General features: G+C 44.6%; 1 protein-coding gene across 9 annotated transcripts in view; it reads left to right on the top strand.

Annotated features, from left to right (window-relative positions):
- ofcc1 (orofacial cleft 1 candidate 1) overlaps positions 1-15,508 on the top strand; it is a 76,103-nt gene that overhangs the window by 37,420 nt on the left and 23,175 nt on the right. For 8 of the 9 annotated variants that reach the window (XR_008694569.1, XM_029149004.3, XM_029149003.3 and 5 more), the window contains 4 exons: positions 5,886-6,140; positions 8,086-8,338; positions 8,596-8,759; positions 12,313-12,472. Coding sequence is in view for 8 of the 9 variants with exons in the window: in XM_029149004.3 (XP_029004837.1) it covers positions 5,886-6,140; positions 8,086-8,338; positions 8,596-8,759; positions 12,313-12,472 (832 nt within the window). In the remaining variant the exon portion in view is untranslated. Of the gene's footprint in view, positions 1-5,885; positions 6,141-8,085; positions 8,339-8,595; positions 8,760-12,312; positions 12,473-15,304; positions 15,418-15,508 lie in introns of all 9 variants that reach the window. The other variant, XM_029149007.3, reaches the window with a different exon arrangement.

Raw genomic sequence — 15,508 nt, 5'->3', positions numbered from 1 at the left:
CCGAGGAGGAGAGGAGAAACAACGCGGCCCAGCCTGTCAATCCTCTGCCCGCCGCGGCTTCGAATCACAGCTCGGTGCAAGGGTCAATCAATTCTGATGTAATGCTGGTAGGAGAGGTGGGTGGAGATGGCAGTGCCGGCCACCCCCTGGGTCCTTACTTCTTTTCAGGTCTCCTTCCTGTGCTGAGGGGGCAGGAATGTGTCTGAGTGCACGCATGCATGTGTGAAACAGAGGCTCCTGGCTACCACGACCCAAGTGCACATGTTGGGTTTTTTCTTTTTTCCGCGCTGCCAGGCGCCCAGGGTCACTTCAGAGCTCGCAGGCGCACACATACACAAGCATCACACCGCTTCCTTTATGGAAATCCGAGCTGTCAGCTCCTTGACAGGCTAACCTTGCAATATGATTGGATAATCTGTGGTGATGTGGGTGTCCGTAAGGGCCCGCTGCAGTCCCATTGGTGTTTCAGGTCAAAGGAACGTGTTTCCCACAGACATATACTGTAAGAGAGAGATGGTGGGGGGGGGGGGAGATGACAGGGACTGTATGTGAGAGCGTTTGATTTTGCTTTGCGATTGTGGGAGATGTGTGTGAGAGGAAAAGCGATCCAGGCCAGAGGTGACGCTTCCTTCATACTCCTGTTTTTTTTTTGTCACCAGTAATCGCTTGTTTTCCAGGTTTGATATTAGCATCTCGAAACTATGGGAAAAGTCAACAAGGGACAAATCCAAGGCTGCTGCTAATGCACTAATGCACCAGACCGTGTGCAAATAAATATGAACCTTTAGGAAAACACGGCTGACTGGCAGCTCTGATAACACAGCTGACAAACTGCAGAAAGTGTGTGTAATCAGATTTGTCAGTGTAATCAGAATGAAGGCGTCGTGTGAGATGAAGGCTTGACTTTAAAGATGTCAGACGTGGCGCACATGAAAGTTTGTGACCTTTGACCCTTTATACCTTAGACTTATTGATTATCTATCTATTTAAACAATAATGCTTGTTCATTTATTTCCATCACAGGCTCTATCCTGCTTTTGATGCTGTAATACACACGAGACCAATGAGGCCTTTTTTATGCTATAATAGGAGAGAGATGTGAGATGCTGATGGTGTTTCAGGTCACATCTTAACACTGAAAACTTTTTTTTTTCTTTCTCCCTGCTTTGGGTCCATCACTCACTTAATTGCTCCCTGCATACACACACACATAGCGCATAGTTAGTCTCTCTGGCTCATAATCACCCCCCCCCACTCCCTCATGTTAATTCTGTCTTTATTGCACTTTCTCCGCTTCTAATTTTCTCCATCTTCCTCTCTCTCGCCACCCTTTCCCTCGTTTTCCCTGTGTCTCTATCTCTCTCTGGTGAAAATGTCCTGCAGTTATGAGGCAAGGTCAGCGAAGTGAAATCCATTTAAATACTGATGCAACTCTCGGGAGGCCCAGTAGCACTCCTCCCTTTACGCCTCACCCAGATTGATGAATGGATGGGTCTCCCCACCACGTTTACTATTTGTACGGCATTTATCGGTCGGTGTGTTACACATTTCCTGGCACCATGTTTTGTGTATTTTCCCAACGTTCCTAAAAGAGTTTATAGAGAAGAAAACAACCTGTTCTTCATTGTTAGGCATGATGGTGGTAGTAGCTCTGTGTGTAAAGCGCCTGGGAAGTCCCTGCATGTTTGTTGATCCCAGGTGCATCTGCATTTGAAATGTTTCCACCCTACTTTATGGCGCACCGAGGGACCTGCCATTTCCACGTTTTAATCCCTTCTCGTGCAACGTTAGGCGCTCCATAAAAACGCCACATGTTGCGCCGCAGTGAAACAGCTACCTCATGGATCCACCTAAACCGTTCCAAGGTGTGTGAGGAGACCCGGACGCGCTGTGGCAGGAGGTGTTTGTTTGGGCCGCGTGCGGGAACAATAACAGCGACTTCAGATTGTTGCTCGTGGAACTTCGTTCACCTGATCGGTTTGAACAAAGGCATTAGTGTCTTTGAGACGCTTCAATCACAGCAACGTTGTGGGTGACCAGCAGGATGGACTAGTCTTACAGTAGGCATTTGCTGCTTTATGTGCTGTATTATCAGCATTTATGACTCTGTTAACACGATATTGGAAGCATGCTCAAACAAGCTTGGACGGGACGTCAGCTTGTTGGGACGCGGCGTGTGAAAGGTATCGGATGAGGCTGTGGAAAAACTGACTGGTTGCTGAAGGTCAGACTGGTGCCACCGTCGCACTAGCATGTAGCCAAGCTGTCCTGAAAACAGTTAATACAGGTCAGTTGCATTGAAATCTTCAAGAACAAGTTCAAGTTCATGAATTCATCGCATCCAGTGACCATCTGTAGGTTGCTTGTGTCTTTTGAAATAGCTCAACTTCTGCTCGATCCTCATCTGGATGGAAGCCAGCCAGTGATGTGGTGGTGATGTGGTTGCTTTGAACCCATAACAACAAGTTGATTCAGGTCAGATCCATTAACCCGAACTTCCTTCTCACCTGAACTATGCCATCTCTATCTACACCCTTAACGTTCTCCCTTGGCTGCTAGTGCTTTCCCAGCTTTAATACCTCACCGTTCGTAACAAGCTACTGGCAACCACCATGTATTAACTCATGTTTTATGGAGTCGCTGTTTTCATCCAAACACACATTTCCGTCAGGTTGGGATCCTGTGCCAGCATCGCGTCCAGCACTTGAGGTCTTTTTCGTGGGTATTGTACGTTTCCCTCCCTGGTATTGTTAAAATCAGCAGCGAGCTATTAGTCAAAACGAGGATTTTTAATCAAGTGGAACATTTTTTTCCTTTCCTCCACTCCCTGTCAGCTGCAAATAATTCTGATAATTTGATAGTGCATTGTTATACTATTTTAATTACAAAATGATGGAGTCCAGTTCTGCAGCTGAGTCACTAGTCCATAAAGCTTGTTTAACTGCACCCCAAATATCTGCCACCGTGCTCCCATTTTGTCAATGGAACATGTGAATGTATGTCCTCGCTTTAAAAATAAAAAAAAATCTGCCTATAAAGCCCTCAAATGGAAACGTAATTGTAACAAATACAATTAAAAAAAACAAGAGCGAGGGGAGGAGAAAGAGCACAAAGTGAAATGGGAGGCATTTTTTAGGATTTCTTCCAGTATAAATAAAACTTCTCACAAGATGTTGTAAAAATGACTCAATTATCTAAACGGCTTGAAGGCATAAAGAGCTGCTCTGTTCAACTTGTTTTTTATGCTCACACACACATACAGGGCGCTCTGGAAAATGATAGCAGCGCAGTAACCAATGATTATCATTTAATACATCTTGTGGGAGCGGGTTTCATTGTGATTTCCACTTTGTGAGGTTTCACAGCTTCCTGCTTTGTATTTTGCCCCACCTGTGCAAAGCCCCGCTTGCACGTCGGGCTTTATGTTCAGTATGAGAGCTTCCGCACAGATGCAATAAAACAGCCGGTTTGACTGCGGGGCCGCATTGTGTGCATCTGGACTAGCTGTAAGGATTTGTCTGCATATACATCAATCAATCAGTGTATGGACTATGATCATAACAAGGATCTTTGTTATGGACCTGCCCTGTATATATATAGTTGTTTCTCCACAAGGGAAACATTCTTTAACTATATGGAGCGCATGTGTGCGTTCATGAACGATGCCGTTGGCCCAAATAAGAAAGTGACAGAAAATAACTTAATCCTCAACATAAAGGGATAAGTCCAACACTTTAAATGGCCTTACACCAGAGGGTATACGCCATCAGGGCAGTGCGGAGGGTAACCTTCACTCTCTGAAGCCCCAGAGCACCCCCCCCCCCAATCCTGTAGCATACTCAGCTCCATCCCTCATTACCTATGGCATCTTTAGGATTTAATACTTGTCTGCGTTTGGCATTCACTCCTGTGCTATTTTTAAGAGCCAAGCTCCCGTTTGTTGTCAGGCTGTACGAACGTTTGAGGACACATCCTTGGAAAAAGCCGTCCAGGAAATGGTTCTCGCTCCACTGGTTGACAGATACACGCTAGTTAAGTCTGATTTAAAGGCGACGGCAACACTCTGGCAAGGTTTACAGAGGATGATGAGTCCTTGTGCAATGCGCTTTGATAACATGGGAATGAACAACAAACACATCAGAACTAAGATAATGAGGGAACAGCTTCTGGCCCAGATTTCACAGAATCAAATAAACTCCAATTAAAATATAGTATTATGTGCCACTGCATGCCTGTTGGAATGGTTAGCTTCATCTCTGGGCTGCTACGCCACATGCTATCAGTCGTTGGAGGGACAAGCTGTGATATTGTAATGAAACCTCCTTCTCTCCCGCGAGATAAAAAGCCCACACCTCCACCCCTGCCTTTGCCTCGTGTTCTATATTGTACTTTTGTAATCGGAGGTGCCATAATGAAATCAATTCAGTGGCGATAACAGATTTCACATCGCGTTACCGGCTCCTTTTGGACGCCGCTGCACGCATGGAGATGTCTATAAATATTCCTCTTTCAAGCATCATCAATATCTTCATTATATGAACGACGGGTGTCATGTCGCATTTGTTGCCTTGGTCTAACGCCGAGTGACAGGGCAGCATCTTGCCTGTGTCTGTGACACGCTGCTTTTTGTCTACTCCGTAATTCCACTTTTTGCAGACGTGCAGGAATCGGTTAGAACGCACGCGCTGAAGCCTGGAACGGAGTGGAAGTCGCTCTGTCACAGTCCCATCGGAGACGTGGAGACAAGCACTGAGTTGGACGCTATAGTCACTCTGTTGCGGTCACACATCAGAGTCTGGCAGGAACACACTGTTGACACTGGAGTTATAATTGTTAACATGACAGGAACATTTCTTTTGTTATTACGGTAACCTGATGCATGAATTTAACCATATCTCCTCTAAATTTGTATTTTATTTTATTAACCGGTTCCTATTAAAACATCAACAGCAGTTTATAGAAATAGCATTAACCACGAGTCGGCTCTGGATGATTTCGTGTACATGTAGTGAAAAGCAACAGACTGTATATGTATGAAATTACATCAGACCTCATATCATTTAACACCTGAGAGTGCGAGGAACAGCGAAGACGAGCTCTTTAGATTTAAACGCAGCTACTGTGCATGACCGAACCAAGGAATCACGCCTTGCTCTAAGTCTAGTCTAATTATTTGGAGAGAGCGGGAGAAAGCAAAACAATTGATTCTTCTCATTTTTCATCTTCAGGCCATGCACCGTTTTCCCCAGACGCACTCACTACAAAGTGAATTCTAACTGTGCTCTGGGACGCTGCGGTGAGACACGGGGATGTCCACAGGCTGAGGCCCTGAGTCACACTCTGGGATGCTACCATTTGCTCCGCTGCATACTAACGTTATCCTCAGTCTGACTGGATGACGGACTCACAAGTGCTAACCTGGATAGACTAACTGTAATACAAATATTATTTATCCTCTGTCCAGTAATTTAATGAATGATGTTATTTAACTTTTTCATAGTTATTACCGGTTATTCTCCTGCCTCCACTGCTCCATCTGTGCCCTCTATATGAAAGGGAATAGTTGATCAGGCCTGACAAAGGGCGGCACAGAGGAGGCAGAGGTGCTGAGGGAAGCTGAGCACTGCTGGAAGGGATTCCTATCTGTTTTTGTGTGCATCTATGTGTGTGCGTGTGTGTGTGTGTGTGTGTGTGTGTGTGAGTGAGTGTGAGAGAGAGGGAGGGAGCACATCTGTGTATACGCGTGAATACAACTGTTTTCCTCTCTTGAACGTATATTGGATGTATCTAAAGGTGATCAAACTATCTGGACAAGCCGCTGCTCTGTTGCATGAATGCTTTGGTTGAAATCATCTCACACCAGTATCAATGTGTCTGAAACGCAGATCAGCGCTGACCGGACCCGCTGCCCGGACCAAGTGCCTGTCGGACCGAGCCCGCCTGGCCCTCCGCATGCTGCCGTCTGAGCTGGGTCTGCCGTTGCCCCAGCAACTACAACAGCCGCGCGCTGGCTGGCGTGGCTCCGTTCGGCAGCTAGGCCTCATTATGCTGCTGCTGGCTTTGATGTGGTTTGCGAGGCTCTACCTGCATTACTGCAGCCAGTGGCTGTACCTCCAGGCCATAGCAGTTCCTGTCAACAAGTGAGTTTGCTTCCTTTGATATCGCCCTTCACACGCACACACACACACACAGGGGGAAGTGCATGGATGCACACACGCACGCACACACACACACACACACACACACACACACACACACACACACACACACACACACACACACACAAATAGAGCAGAAATACACAGCATGCATTACTTTATGTGGACGACTGATACATTCACAGATTACTAAGGCGCACACACAAATTGCAGGAATGTGAAAGGGGTGAAAGGCAGAGGAGCGAAGGAGGATGTGCTCCGCGGCTGGAAATGCGTGCTGGCAAACGTGCACAGTGGTTCTGCCGAAATCATCCGTTTGGAATTCTCCCATTAACATTTTAACAAGACTCTCTCAATATTAACAAACCATTGCTGGGGGAGTTTGTTGATTCCGCCACACGGCTACATTATTTGGAAGGAATTTATTGTTATTATTTGGTGCACAGCATTGATAATAAACAGCAATAAGATACCACAGAATGCTTAAATCACATCTCGGCATATGGTGCTGATTTAATTCATCACAATAAAAAGAGCTGGCTGCAAACATGCATACAGGCGAGTTTTTATTGCAATGACATGGTGGAGGAAATATCACACGTTGAATTATGGAAAGTCAGGGATGAAGACAGAGAGGGAGGGAGAGAGAGAGAGAGAGCTGTGGCTGGGTGTAAAAAAGAGATGGACTGAGGGGACGGATTAGAGGTGAAAAAAACAAAAATGCAAAAACAGAGGGGGTCAACGTTGGATGACAACTTCCACATGTCCGAATCTGCTGCTCTCCCTCCGAGCATTTCTCTCTCCATGCAATGGCCAGAGCTGGTGGTTCCCATTGAGAGCGAGCAAGCGAGCGAGGAATTAAGTGACAGTCAGAGTGGCTTGTGTGATGACAGGCTCCTCTCTCTGTTTTTTGCTTTTAGTCTCACTCTCTTTTTAGTCCTCGCTGTCTTTTTTTTGCCTCCGATCCACTCAAACATCAGTGCCAGACAGCTCGGGTCTCGGGCCTCGGTATTGCTGCCGTTTGTCCTGACTTGTTTTTGATGTGACATAATGTCAAAGTACCACCTATTCCGGTCATGTAGAGCTGCAATCGTTCGTGCTTTAGCAGGGAATTTGGAGGATTGATCGTGTTAGGGGTTTTGCCTCAGAAGGAATACCAATGGACCTCTACTGTCAGATTAATGGACAGGATCTGGGAGACGCTTGGGCAAATTTGATGGAAATTAATGAGCAAAAACTGGACCTCTCCTCTCCCACCACTGGCTCTACCTCTTCCTGATGGGAAGATTAAGGAGCTCATGAGGCTTGCAGTAAATGGCGAGTCTATCCTGCAATAGGGGAGTGGGAGAAGCTTTGTCATGTAACAGCATAGGTGTTACAGAACGGTGCTTGTCTTTAGGTCCCATTTTAACCTATTTTAAATATCCAGTGACTTCAGAAGGTATCGGCTCGACTTTAATTGAATGCAATGAAATGCAACATCTGGAACGTCACCTGAGTCCACCTGTGACAACTTGAATTGACTGGATGGCTTAGAATTGTCCCAGGGCTCAGGTTGCCTGTCAGGACCAAATCTAGTCATCGAGTCCAGGGAAGTCTCTGTAGATCACAGCCGTAAAATGTAGGATTGAGTCATGGCTAAACGCCGCTGCAGGGGCGTGCGACCCGACTCTGGGTTTCACATTTTAACACAGTGACCTGAAGCATGCAGCCGAAACAACGCAGACGCGGCTTTGGAACGAAACCTATGGCTTTAAACCTCAAGCAAACATCTGTAGAGAGACCTGAGACACCTCCAATCCAACGTGATGGAGCTTGAGGAGATCTGTCAGGAGGAATGAGACAAGCCGCTCAAATCCAGGAGTGAGAAGCCAGAGTGCGTGAATTAGTGTGTGTAACTCGCACATTGTGTTTCCCCTTGCATCAGATTCCAGTTCCACGCGCACACGGTGGACCTCATATACCAGAGTTCTTTGCTCCACACTCGGGAGGAGCTGGCGATGGTGGTCGCGGGTCCCGTGACCTTGAGCGCAGTAACGTTCCTGCTGGTTCTGATCAGATGGGGCTGTCAACAGATATTTGGCTCACTCCCTTCCTTCACGTCAAAGTTTATCATGGCTCAGGGAGTGTGGACAGTCCTCGACCCCCTGGCGGTTTTCGCGGTGGACGCCGCCCTCGGGGTAAGTCACTTAAAAATAACTTGGACACTTTAAATAGTTCGCTTCATCTTGACAATGTGACTTTAGAATGTGGAAAAAAGGGGAGGGGGGGGCTGATAAAGAGAACGGCAAGGTTAGCTGGGTGCCTTTTTTGGCAGAGGGCTGGGTTTCGTCAGTGGAACCTACTGAAATAGTTGAAATAGCACACAACCACTTTGCCTTGACGCTATAGCAGGTTTGTGCCACCCTTGATCCTCCTCTCGTCTTTGTGGCCGCAGCGTCTCACCTACAGCCCTGACGCGCCGGTGGGCGACGCCGCCAAACTCTACTGGCACTTTCACCGAGCCGACCAATCAGGAGCGGCGGGCGTGATCATCACTCTCTTCCTCTACGCTGTCCTCTCCCTGCTTTCTGTCACCATCCTCTCCATCTACCTGCTCAGGTAAGACCCCAAGACGACCCCATCACGAGCAGCAGGAGCTTTTATTTAGCGATGAGCACGGTGCGTTCAGGGTCCAATGAGACACTTTGCAACTTGTTGGGTGGATCAATTAGCTTGATTCTCGAAATTTACATATTGTTTTAATTCAAAAGCCTTTTGTATTTAGTTCCTGACTGACATGGAGCCGTACGTCATTCAGGTTTGCTGCAATTTTTGCAGTATTTTTTTATTTATTTTCAAGCTGTGCACAGTTGTCAGTATGATGACATACTGTACAGTATAGTGAATACTGGTTAGCATATTTCTCACATTAAACGCCCAGAAGAACATTATTCTGAAAAGCAAGATGAGTGATGTCCCTGTCATCGCAGGCGCTGTGTACAACAAGGAAGTTTCTTTTATGAGCTAGTCTTCTGGAGCGCAACTAAACATAGGCTTTCGGAATTAGAGCTCTGACGGCAACCGATCAACAATTACGGTGAAGAATCACCGCGTGTCGCTGAGGCAAATGGCAGCAAAGGGCCCGCTGCCGTAGATAAGTATTGTAGGATCCATTAACCCCTCACGCTGAGCTCTGTTTGACCTTCCTGACGGTGAAGGAGGCCCTCACCAGCCTACACTCTGAAGCACCTGTTCAGGGACAGTGCGACCGCGGCCTCGTGCACGTTGCACCCAATCCATGGTTTCTCTCCCTCCTCTGTCCGCTGCAAAGCACCAAAAAACAACAACGAGAACAAATGTTGATCTAATCCATTTTGATTGCATAGTCACAAGGAATTACTTATGCAGTTCTGCATCAACCCCACACATCTACACACACACTGACTTATCGGTCACAAAAGCAGCCATACACCCTGCGCTGCCTTTTTCCACATACCCACAGTCTGCGATCGGTAGGAACACTGAAAGCGTTTCGAATTCAAAAGTTAGATGTGTTTTGATATAGCGTGAACGTGTAGCCCCCCTCGCGTTATGCGATTAGGCTGAATGTTTTGCATGGTTGGTATCACTGCAGGTTTCATACGTACCGAAAATGGACTGCACATACAAATACTCCGTCTTAATTCCCTGTGTATTCCACTCGAGTCTTGCAGATTGAGGTCAGCCATTCTGATGCATTCACTTGTTGGGTTTATGGCGGGATTTTAACACCTCGCACGATTTTTGCATATTTGTTTAGTGATGCATAAGATCTATTCCATTTTAGCGTGAATGGAAGGCAAAAACAGTCCATCAGCCAGAGTCTACCTCTTATAAACCTTACAGCAGAATGACACTATTGCAGCAAAAGATGCTTTGCAGAGTCACTGATCACGGTTTATCTCAAAAGATAATTATTTCACTTTTTAAATAATTGATTTTTTTTGGCGCTATAGAAGAAAAAAAACTCAAAGGATGGCTGATAAATTACTAAATAATGTGACTCAGTGTTCACTCAAGGTGTGTTCTCCCACCCTCATGAAAGACCAAATTCCATTAACAGCTCAAAATGTAAGAAAAGCCTTCTTGAATTAATCAGTTTGAGATTGGCGGGCGAGGAGAGTTGCCATCTAATTTCAGTAAGCGGTACGCTTATCAGACTCCAGCTAAATGGACAATATTAAAACAGCAGCTGGGAATAATGACTTCTGCCACTCAACCGCCACACGGGCTTGTAGTGAATGTAGGCCACAAGGCTGAAGCGAGACTGATAATTTTATGGGTTACAGTTTCCTATTGGCTGCAAGGAAGGGGGCTCTGACACAGACCATGACCTATTTCTAAAAAAAGGCCCCGGGCTATATGTATAGATAGAATGGACTGTTATCCTGTTTTAATTACATTTTAGGTAGCTTTTATTCACTGGCTGCAAAAATATAATATTCGACACCCCTGTCCTCTTTGAAACTTGATAAACAGACACAATAGTGATGTGGCATTAATGGTGGTTTAAATCCAAATGGGCACAAGGTTAGATGGGCAAAGTTTCTGTGAGAGTGTGTTTCTCTTTGGCCATAGATACACTAAAGGGCTACTGTATACTGTATGTATACATATATACAAGTAATAATAGGTATAATTGTACTACAGTCACTAGGAAACAAAATATTGAAACCATATTTGGTGTTATTCCAATTTACACAGACAGTCAAGCAAATTGTTTAAATTCCATCATAGCAACTCTTGATGATTTTGTGTTTTTTCAGCTCCCCTAGTTTCTGTTGGTTTCAGTGCTGTCTGTGGTACCTGTGCGGTCTGGAGGTACCTGTGCTTCGTCATGCTATTAGTGGGGTCTTAGTGAAATGGTACTTGTTGATTTTTTTTTGTAATTTCCTTTAAATGAGTTTTTTTGGAGTATAAAGACTGATTGTTACCATTGTTGTCATTGTTATCATCCATTTACTTTCCCACACTAAAGCATCCCCCGTTTCTCTTTTTACCCACTTTGTGTTGTCCATAAGCTAATTGATGTCCTCACGTTGACCCGCACTCTAAAAAAAGAAACGGTACGAGCTTTATCATCCCATATGAGCATGACATACTTACATTCAGTGCACTTCCGAAACCAATGAAACGAGCCTGACATGAATCACAAAAGATGCAAAGATGGTGAATTCCTCCAAGAGAAAAGACGCATAAATGAATGAGAAGCGCAATTCAAGTGTAGGATGAAAATGAATGCATGCTATTCCTGTGTCTGAGGTCAAGATTCTACAAACATCCCGCTCCCAAGAGCTATGGGGAAGGATGCTGAGTTCAAAGCTCCACACCAGCTCCTTGTATAAATCCCTGTCTCCTTGATGTTGGTTTTATTTGAGAGTTGATTACCCTCTGACTGGTTAGAATCTCTATGGAAGGGCACAAGGTCTGTTAGTTTTGATGGTCAGCCAAAGCATTTGTTTACAGACATGGTGATGCTTTTTAGGGGTTGGCTGCGTGCACCCTTGTGTGGTGAAAGAAAAACAACACTTTGGTGATCCGCGCTCATCTGGAAGCATGAATCAATACGCTTTCTGCCGGGCTGAGCGCTTTCCTGTGACTCAGGCTCTGTCTCTGCAGACGCATCTGCAACCAGCACGTCTGTTGCATCCTGCCATCGTTTGAAGTTCAGCATTAACACCGAAGAGCATCCCAGGACTGGACTCCCACACATTAACAGATGCGCAACCACACAGACGCGCAGCCGAACACAGACGTGGCTACAGCCGGCCTGTGCTAACAAAGTGCTTCCCACTCACAGGCCAATTTGTTTGATTCCTTTTTCTCTGTTATTGAGTTGGAATTGATGTATTAGACTTTTATGGGGTGCTACACTGCCACTGTGCTTTGTGTAATCAATAGACGTTTCATATGTTCTTCCAGCAAGTTGGGATCGCTGTGATTTGACCTGCTCCATAAAATGCAGCCAAGATGTTTAAACAAGAGGACATGATGCTGTTTAACATAGCTCCAGCCACAGACCTGCTTGTTTGCAGTTTCCAGCTGAATGTTTATCCTTTGACCTCATGTGACCCTCACAGAGCAGAGCCAGCGATTCAGTACGATGTCGCTCATTTCGCTCCTCATGTCCCAGGTTCCACAACGACGGTCGCATGCTGGACGTGTATCAGCGGCTGACGGCCGAGGAGGGGATCTACTTTGTGCCCGAAGACCTGGAGCTGTCGAATCAGGAGCTGAGCTACATTGTGAAAAAGGCGGAGCAGTGGAGGGGCTTCAACGGGGAAAGGCGCAAGGTAAGAAAACATTGACCATTACCGGCAGCCATGATGTCCCTCACTGCTCTAAAGAACATGCATAGAACGGATTCTTTTCATACCAATGCATTTTCTTTACTTACATTTTAGAAAGCTCAGACTTCACTCTGAGGTCTTTAGCTTCATTCTAATTAGTACAAGATAATTACCAAAACAGAAAAGCAGCTAGTGGCTCTGATTAGTCTGTGGAAACCAATTTCAAAAGATATTGCATTGAAGCAAGACTCTATCGACATGTGCATAGGCTACAGTATACTGGGAATATTATTACCGGGGACATCTTGTTTCACAGTGCATTCATCAGTTCAGTCCTTATTCAAGTAATACAGAACGTATATGCATATTATTACCTCCCTGGCAGACATTTTAAACTTCAACCAACAGACAGCTGCTATACTGTAGCTCTGCTATGTTTCCCACCTGAGGTACACATGTGAACATGAGCACAAAGTTATTTGCTGTTTAACGTTTCAGTTTTTAGGGTGGTTCTGTAGCTTTTTATACTGCGAACTACTGTACAGTCTAGTTCCTGTTTCTGTTTCTAGCTCAGTAAGTGAAACTAAATAATGTTGTTGTTTCTAATATTTTCAAATGAACAAGACCAGATTGTGGCTATACAAGTTTATGCCGCAAGCTTTGCTGATTATAATGCAACTTAATATGACACTCATAAACAACACAGTGGCTAAACTCGAATCAAAACCAGAACATGTCACAAGTCACCACATACTTTACAATCTGTAAAACAGCGTCTTTTTTTTTTCTTAACAAGAATGCAACCCTGGCAACATGTGTGGTGTCTAAACTCAGCTAATAGGCTGGTGATGGACCTGTGTATTAGGAGAGAACTGAGCCTCCCCAATGTTTAGAGATTTTGAAAGACATTACACCCTCAAAGTTTGTGATTAAGAAAATGCTTCATTTAGCGGCTGATGGCCTCTTGCTGGGTTGCTTCTCCTAAATCATCTCGCATTACCGCAGATCTCCCTCCACAGCAACAATTACCGCATACTTCATATTGTCCCTGATTTGGTGTTATTAAACTGATAAAATGCGAGCACATTACCACGCCGACATGATGAAAATTTACAGTTATTGCATTTTGGGATTTGTACATTATTCAAGCGGGCAATTTTTCATCAAAATAAGAAGGCCTCGCCATTATTTGATAATTATTGCAACAATTTCTCCTGTGAAAAGGGTCACTTTCCTAACTCAGCAAAGACATATCTCTATCAGACTAATTTGCCTACATGCAAATTTTGTCATTTTTCCCTCATTAACTATTTATCATAGACAGGAAAAAAAAACATATTCATGAGGGCGAGCAAAGGAGCAGCCCGACAGAGCTGAAACTAATATTTTGCAACTCTAATGATTTTTTTGCATCCTTAATTAGATAGAATAAGGTTGATATGATTAGGTCAGGATGTAGTGTTTTTCATTAAAAATACATTTCAGAAACTGTATTCCAAATGTGCCCTTGCAATTAAATAATGAATCTGACGCATTCCTTATTATGGACCCAATTAATATCAGAGGCAAGGGCATAATTTTAATAACTGTGGGCCACAAGGCCTTCATTAGCTGAGTGGGAGAAAGGAGGGATGAGGGGAAGGAAAACAAGGCGTTCGCAGGAGCAGTCATCTCATGTGGAAGCAGTTTTACAAAGTTATTGAACAGTATAGTGTGAAAGAAGGATCTGCGTGTACGTGCTACCAGACACATGAATGACCCCAGTGGTAGTTTGTGCCATCAGCTTACATTAAGTGACAAATTACAGGAAAAATAGGCAACAGTGTCCTTTGGATGATTAGGTAAAAGGTGCTTTTGTTTCTAGATATACCTGTAGAAAAATTTATTTTATAAAGTGTTTTATATTAAAACAACATCACAGTTTATATGAAATAATGTGAAATCTTCATATAAGTTAATAAAGTAAATGCCCCTCAGACACCAAGACAAAGAGGGTGAAATGAACACGAGTAAACAATCAGAAATAATTACCTTCAACTAGGTTAAAACTAGTTTTCTGGATGTGCTCTGCTGTAACTGAACTGCTGCGTCTCCCTCCAGCACTGAAACTATAAAAAAAGAATTCACATTCAATAACCAAGCTGTAAATGGTCTATTATTATCAAACTTGTAATTTTCACAGGGAGGTCATAAAACATAATCTAATTTTTACTTTCTCGCCAATTAACTGTATATTATAGATTCCGCCGCGCCATATGATCATTTGAGCAGCTTCATGGTTTAAATATTACTCTCAGGTTAAGATGTCAGCGTTACAACTTCACCGGCCAAGCAAGGAGGATGATAAAACGAGTCTAACACCTGTGTGATCTTTAATTTATTCTAAGGAAGAGAAGAAAAACGATTCATTTCCATCAAAGGTCATCAGCTAGGAGTCGTAAATTAACTGCTGAGCCTTGGTTCAACCGCCGTTTATGACATGAAAGGTGTGAAATGTTGTTCTGGATCTGATGAGTTTGCGCCTCCACAGCCTAAACTGAGTAACGTTAGCTCGCTGCTCCGGCTGCAGGGCAAGGCGTGGTCCACTGAGTTCAATAGCAAACATCCACAGAAACAAACAAGAAAATGTTACTTTTCCACTGCTTTTTCATGTTATCAGCTAGAAGGCTAATACTCATACTCGCTGTTCAGTAATGAGCTTCATTAATTATGTAACGGCAGTGACACAGATGGACCTAATTCATTGTCTCCCATCACGCCCTTGATTACGTTACCTGGAAGGGAGATGTTAATTTCTCTAGTACTTAGATATACAAACTTTTTTTTTTTCGTCAGAGCACCTCCGCTATGACAGTGACAGATTGGAGGACCGGCTTACCCCGCCGCACGCCTCGCTCCCTGCTAATTCGCCAAAAGGAAACGTTCCCAGCGGTGGTGGTGACATTGTGGTAATTGAAGGAGAGAGCGAGAGATTAACAGAAGCACAGAAGGTGGGAGAGAGGAGAGAGGGGGTTTGACTGGTGGCCCCGGAGATGTTTT

Source organism: Betta splendens, chromosome 4 (genome assembly GCF_900634795.4).
Source record: "Betta splendens chromosome 4, fBetSpl5.4, whole genome shotgun sequence".
Lineage (NCBI taxonomy): Eukaryota > Metazoa > Chordata > Actinopteri > Anabantiformes > Osphronemidae > Betta > Betta splendens.
This window is presented reverse-complemented; position numbering and strand designations above follow the sequence as displayed.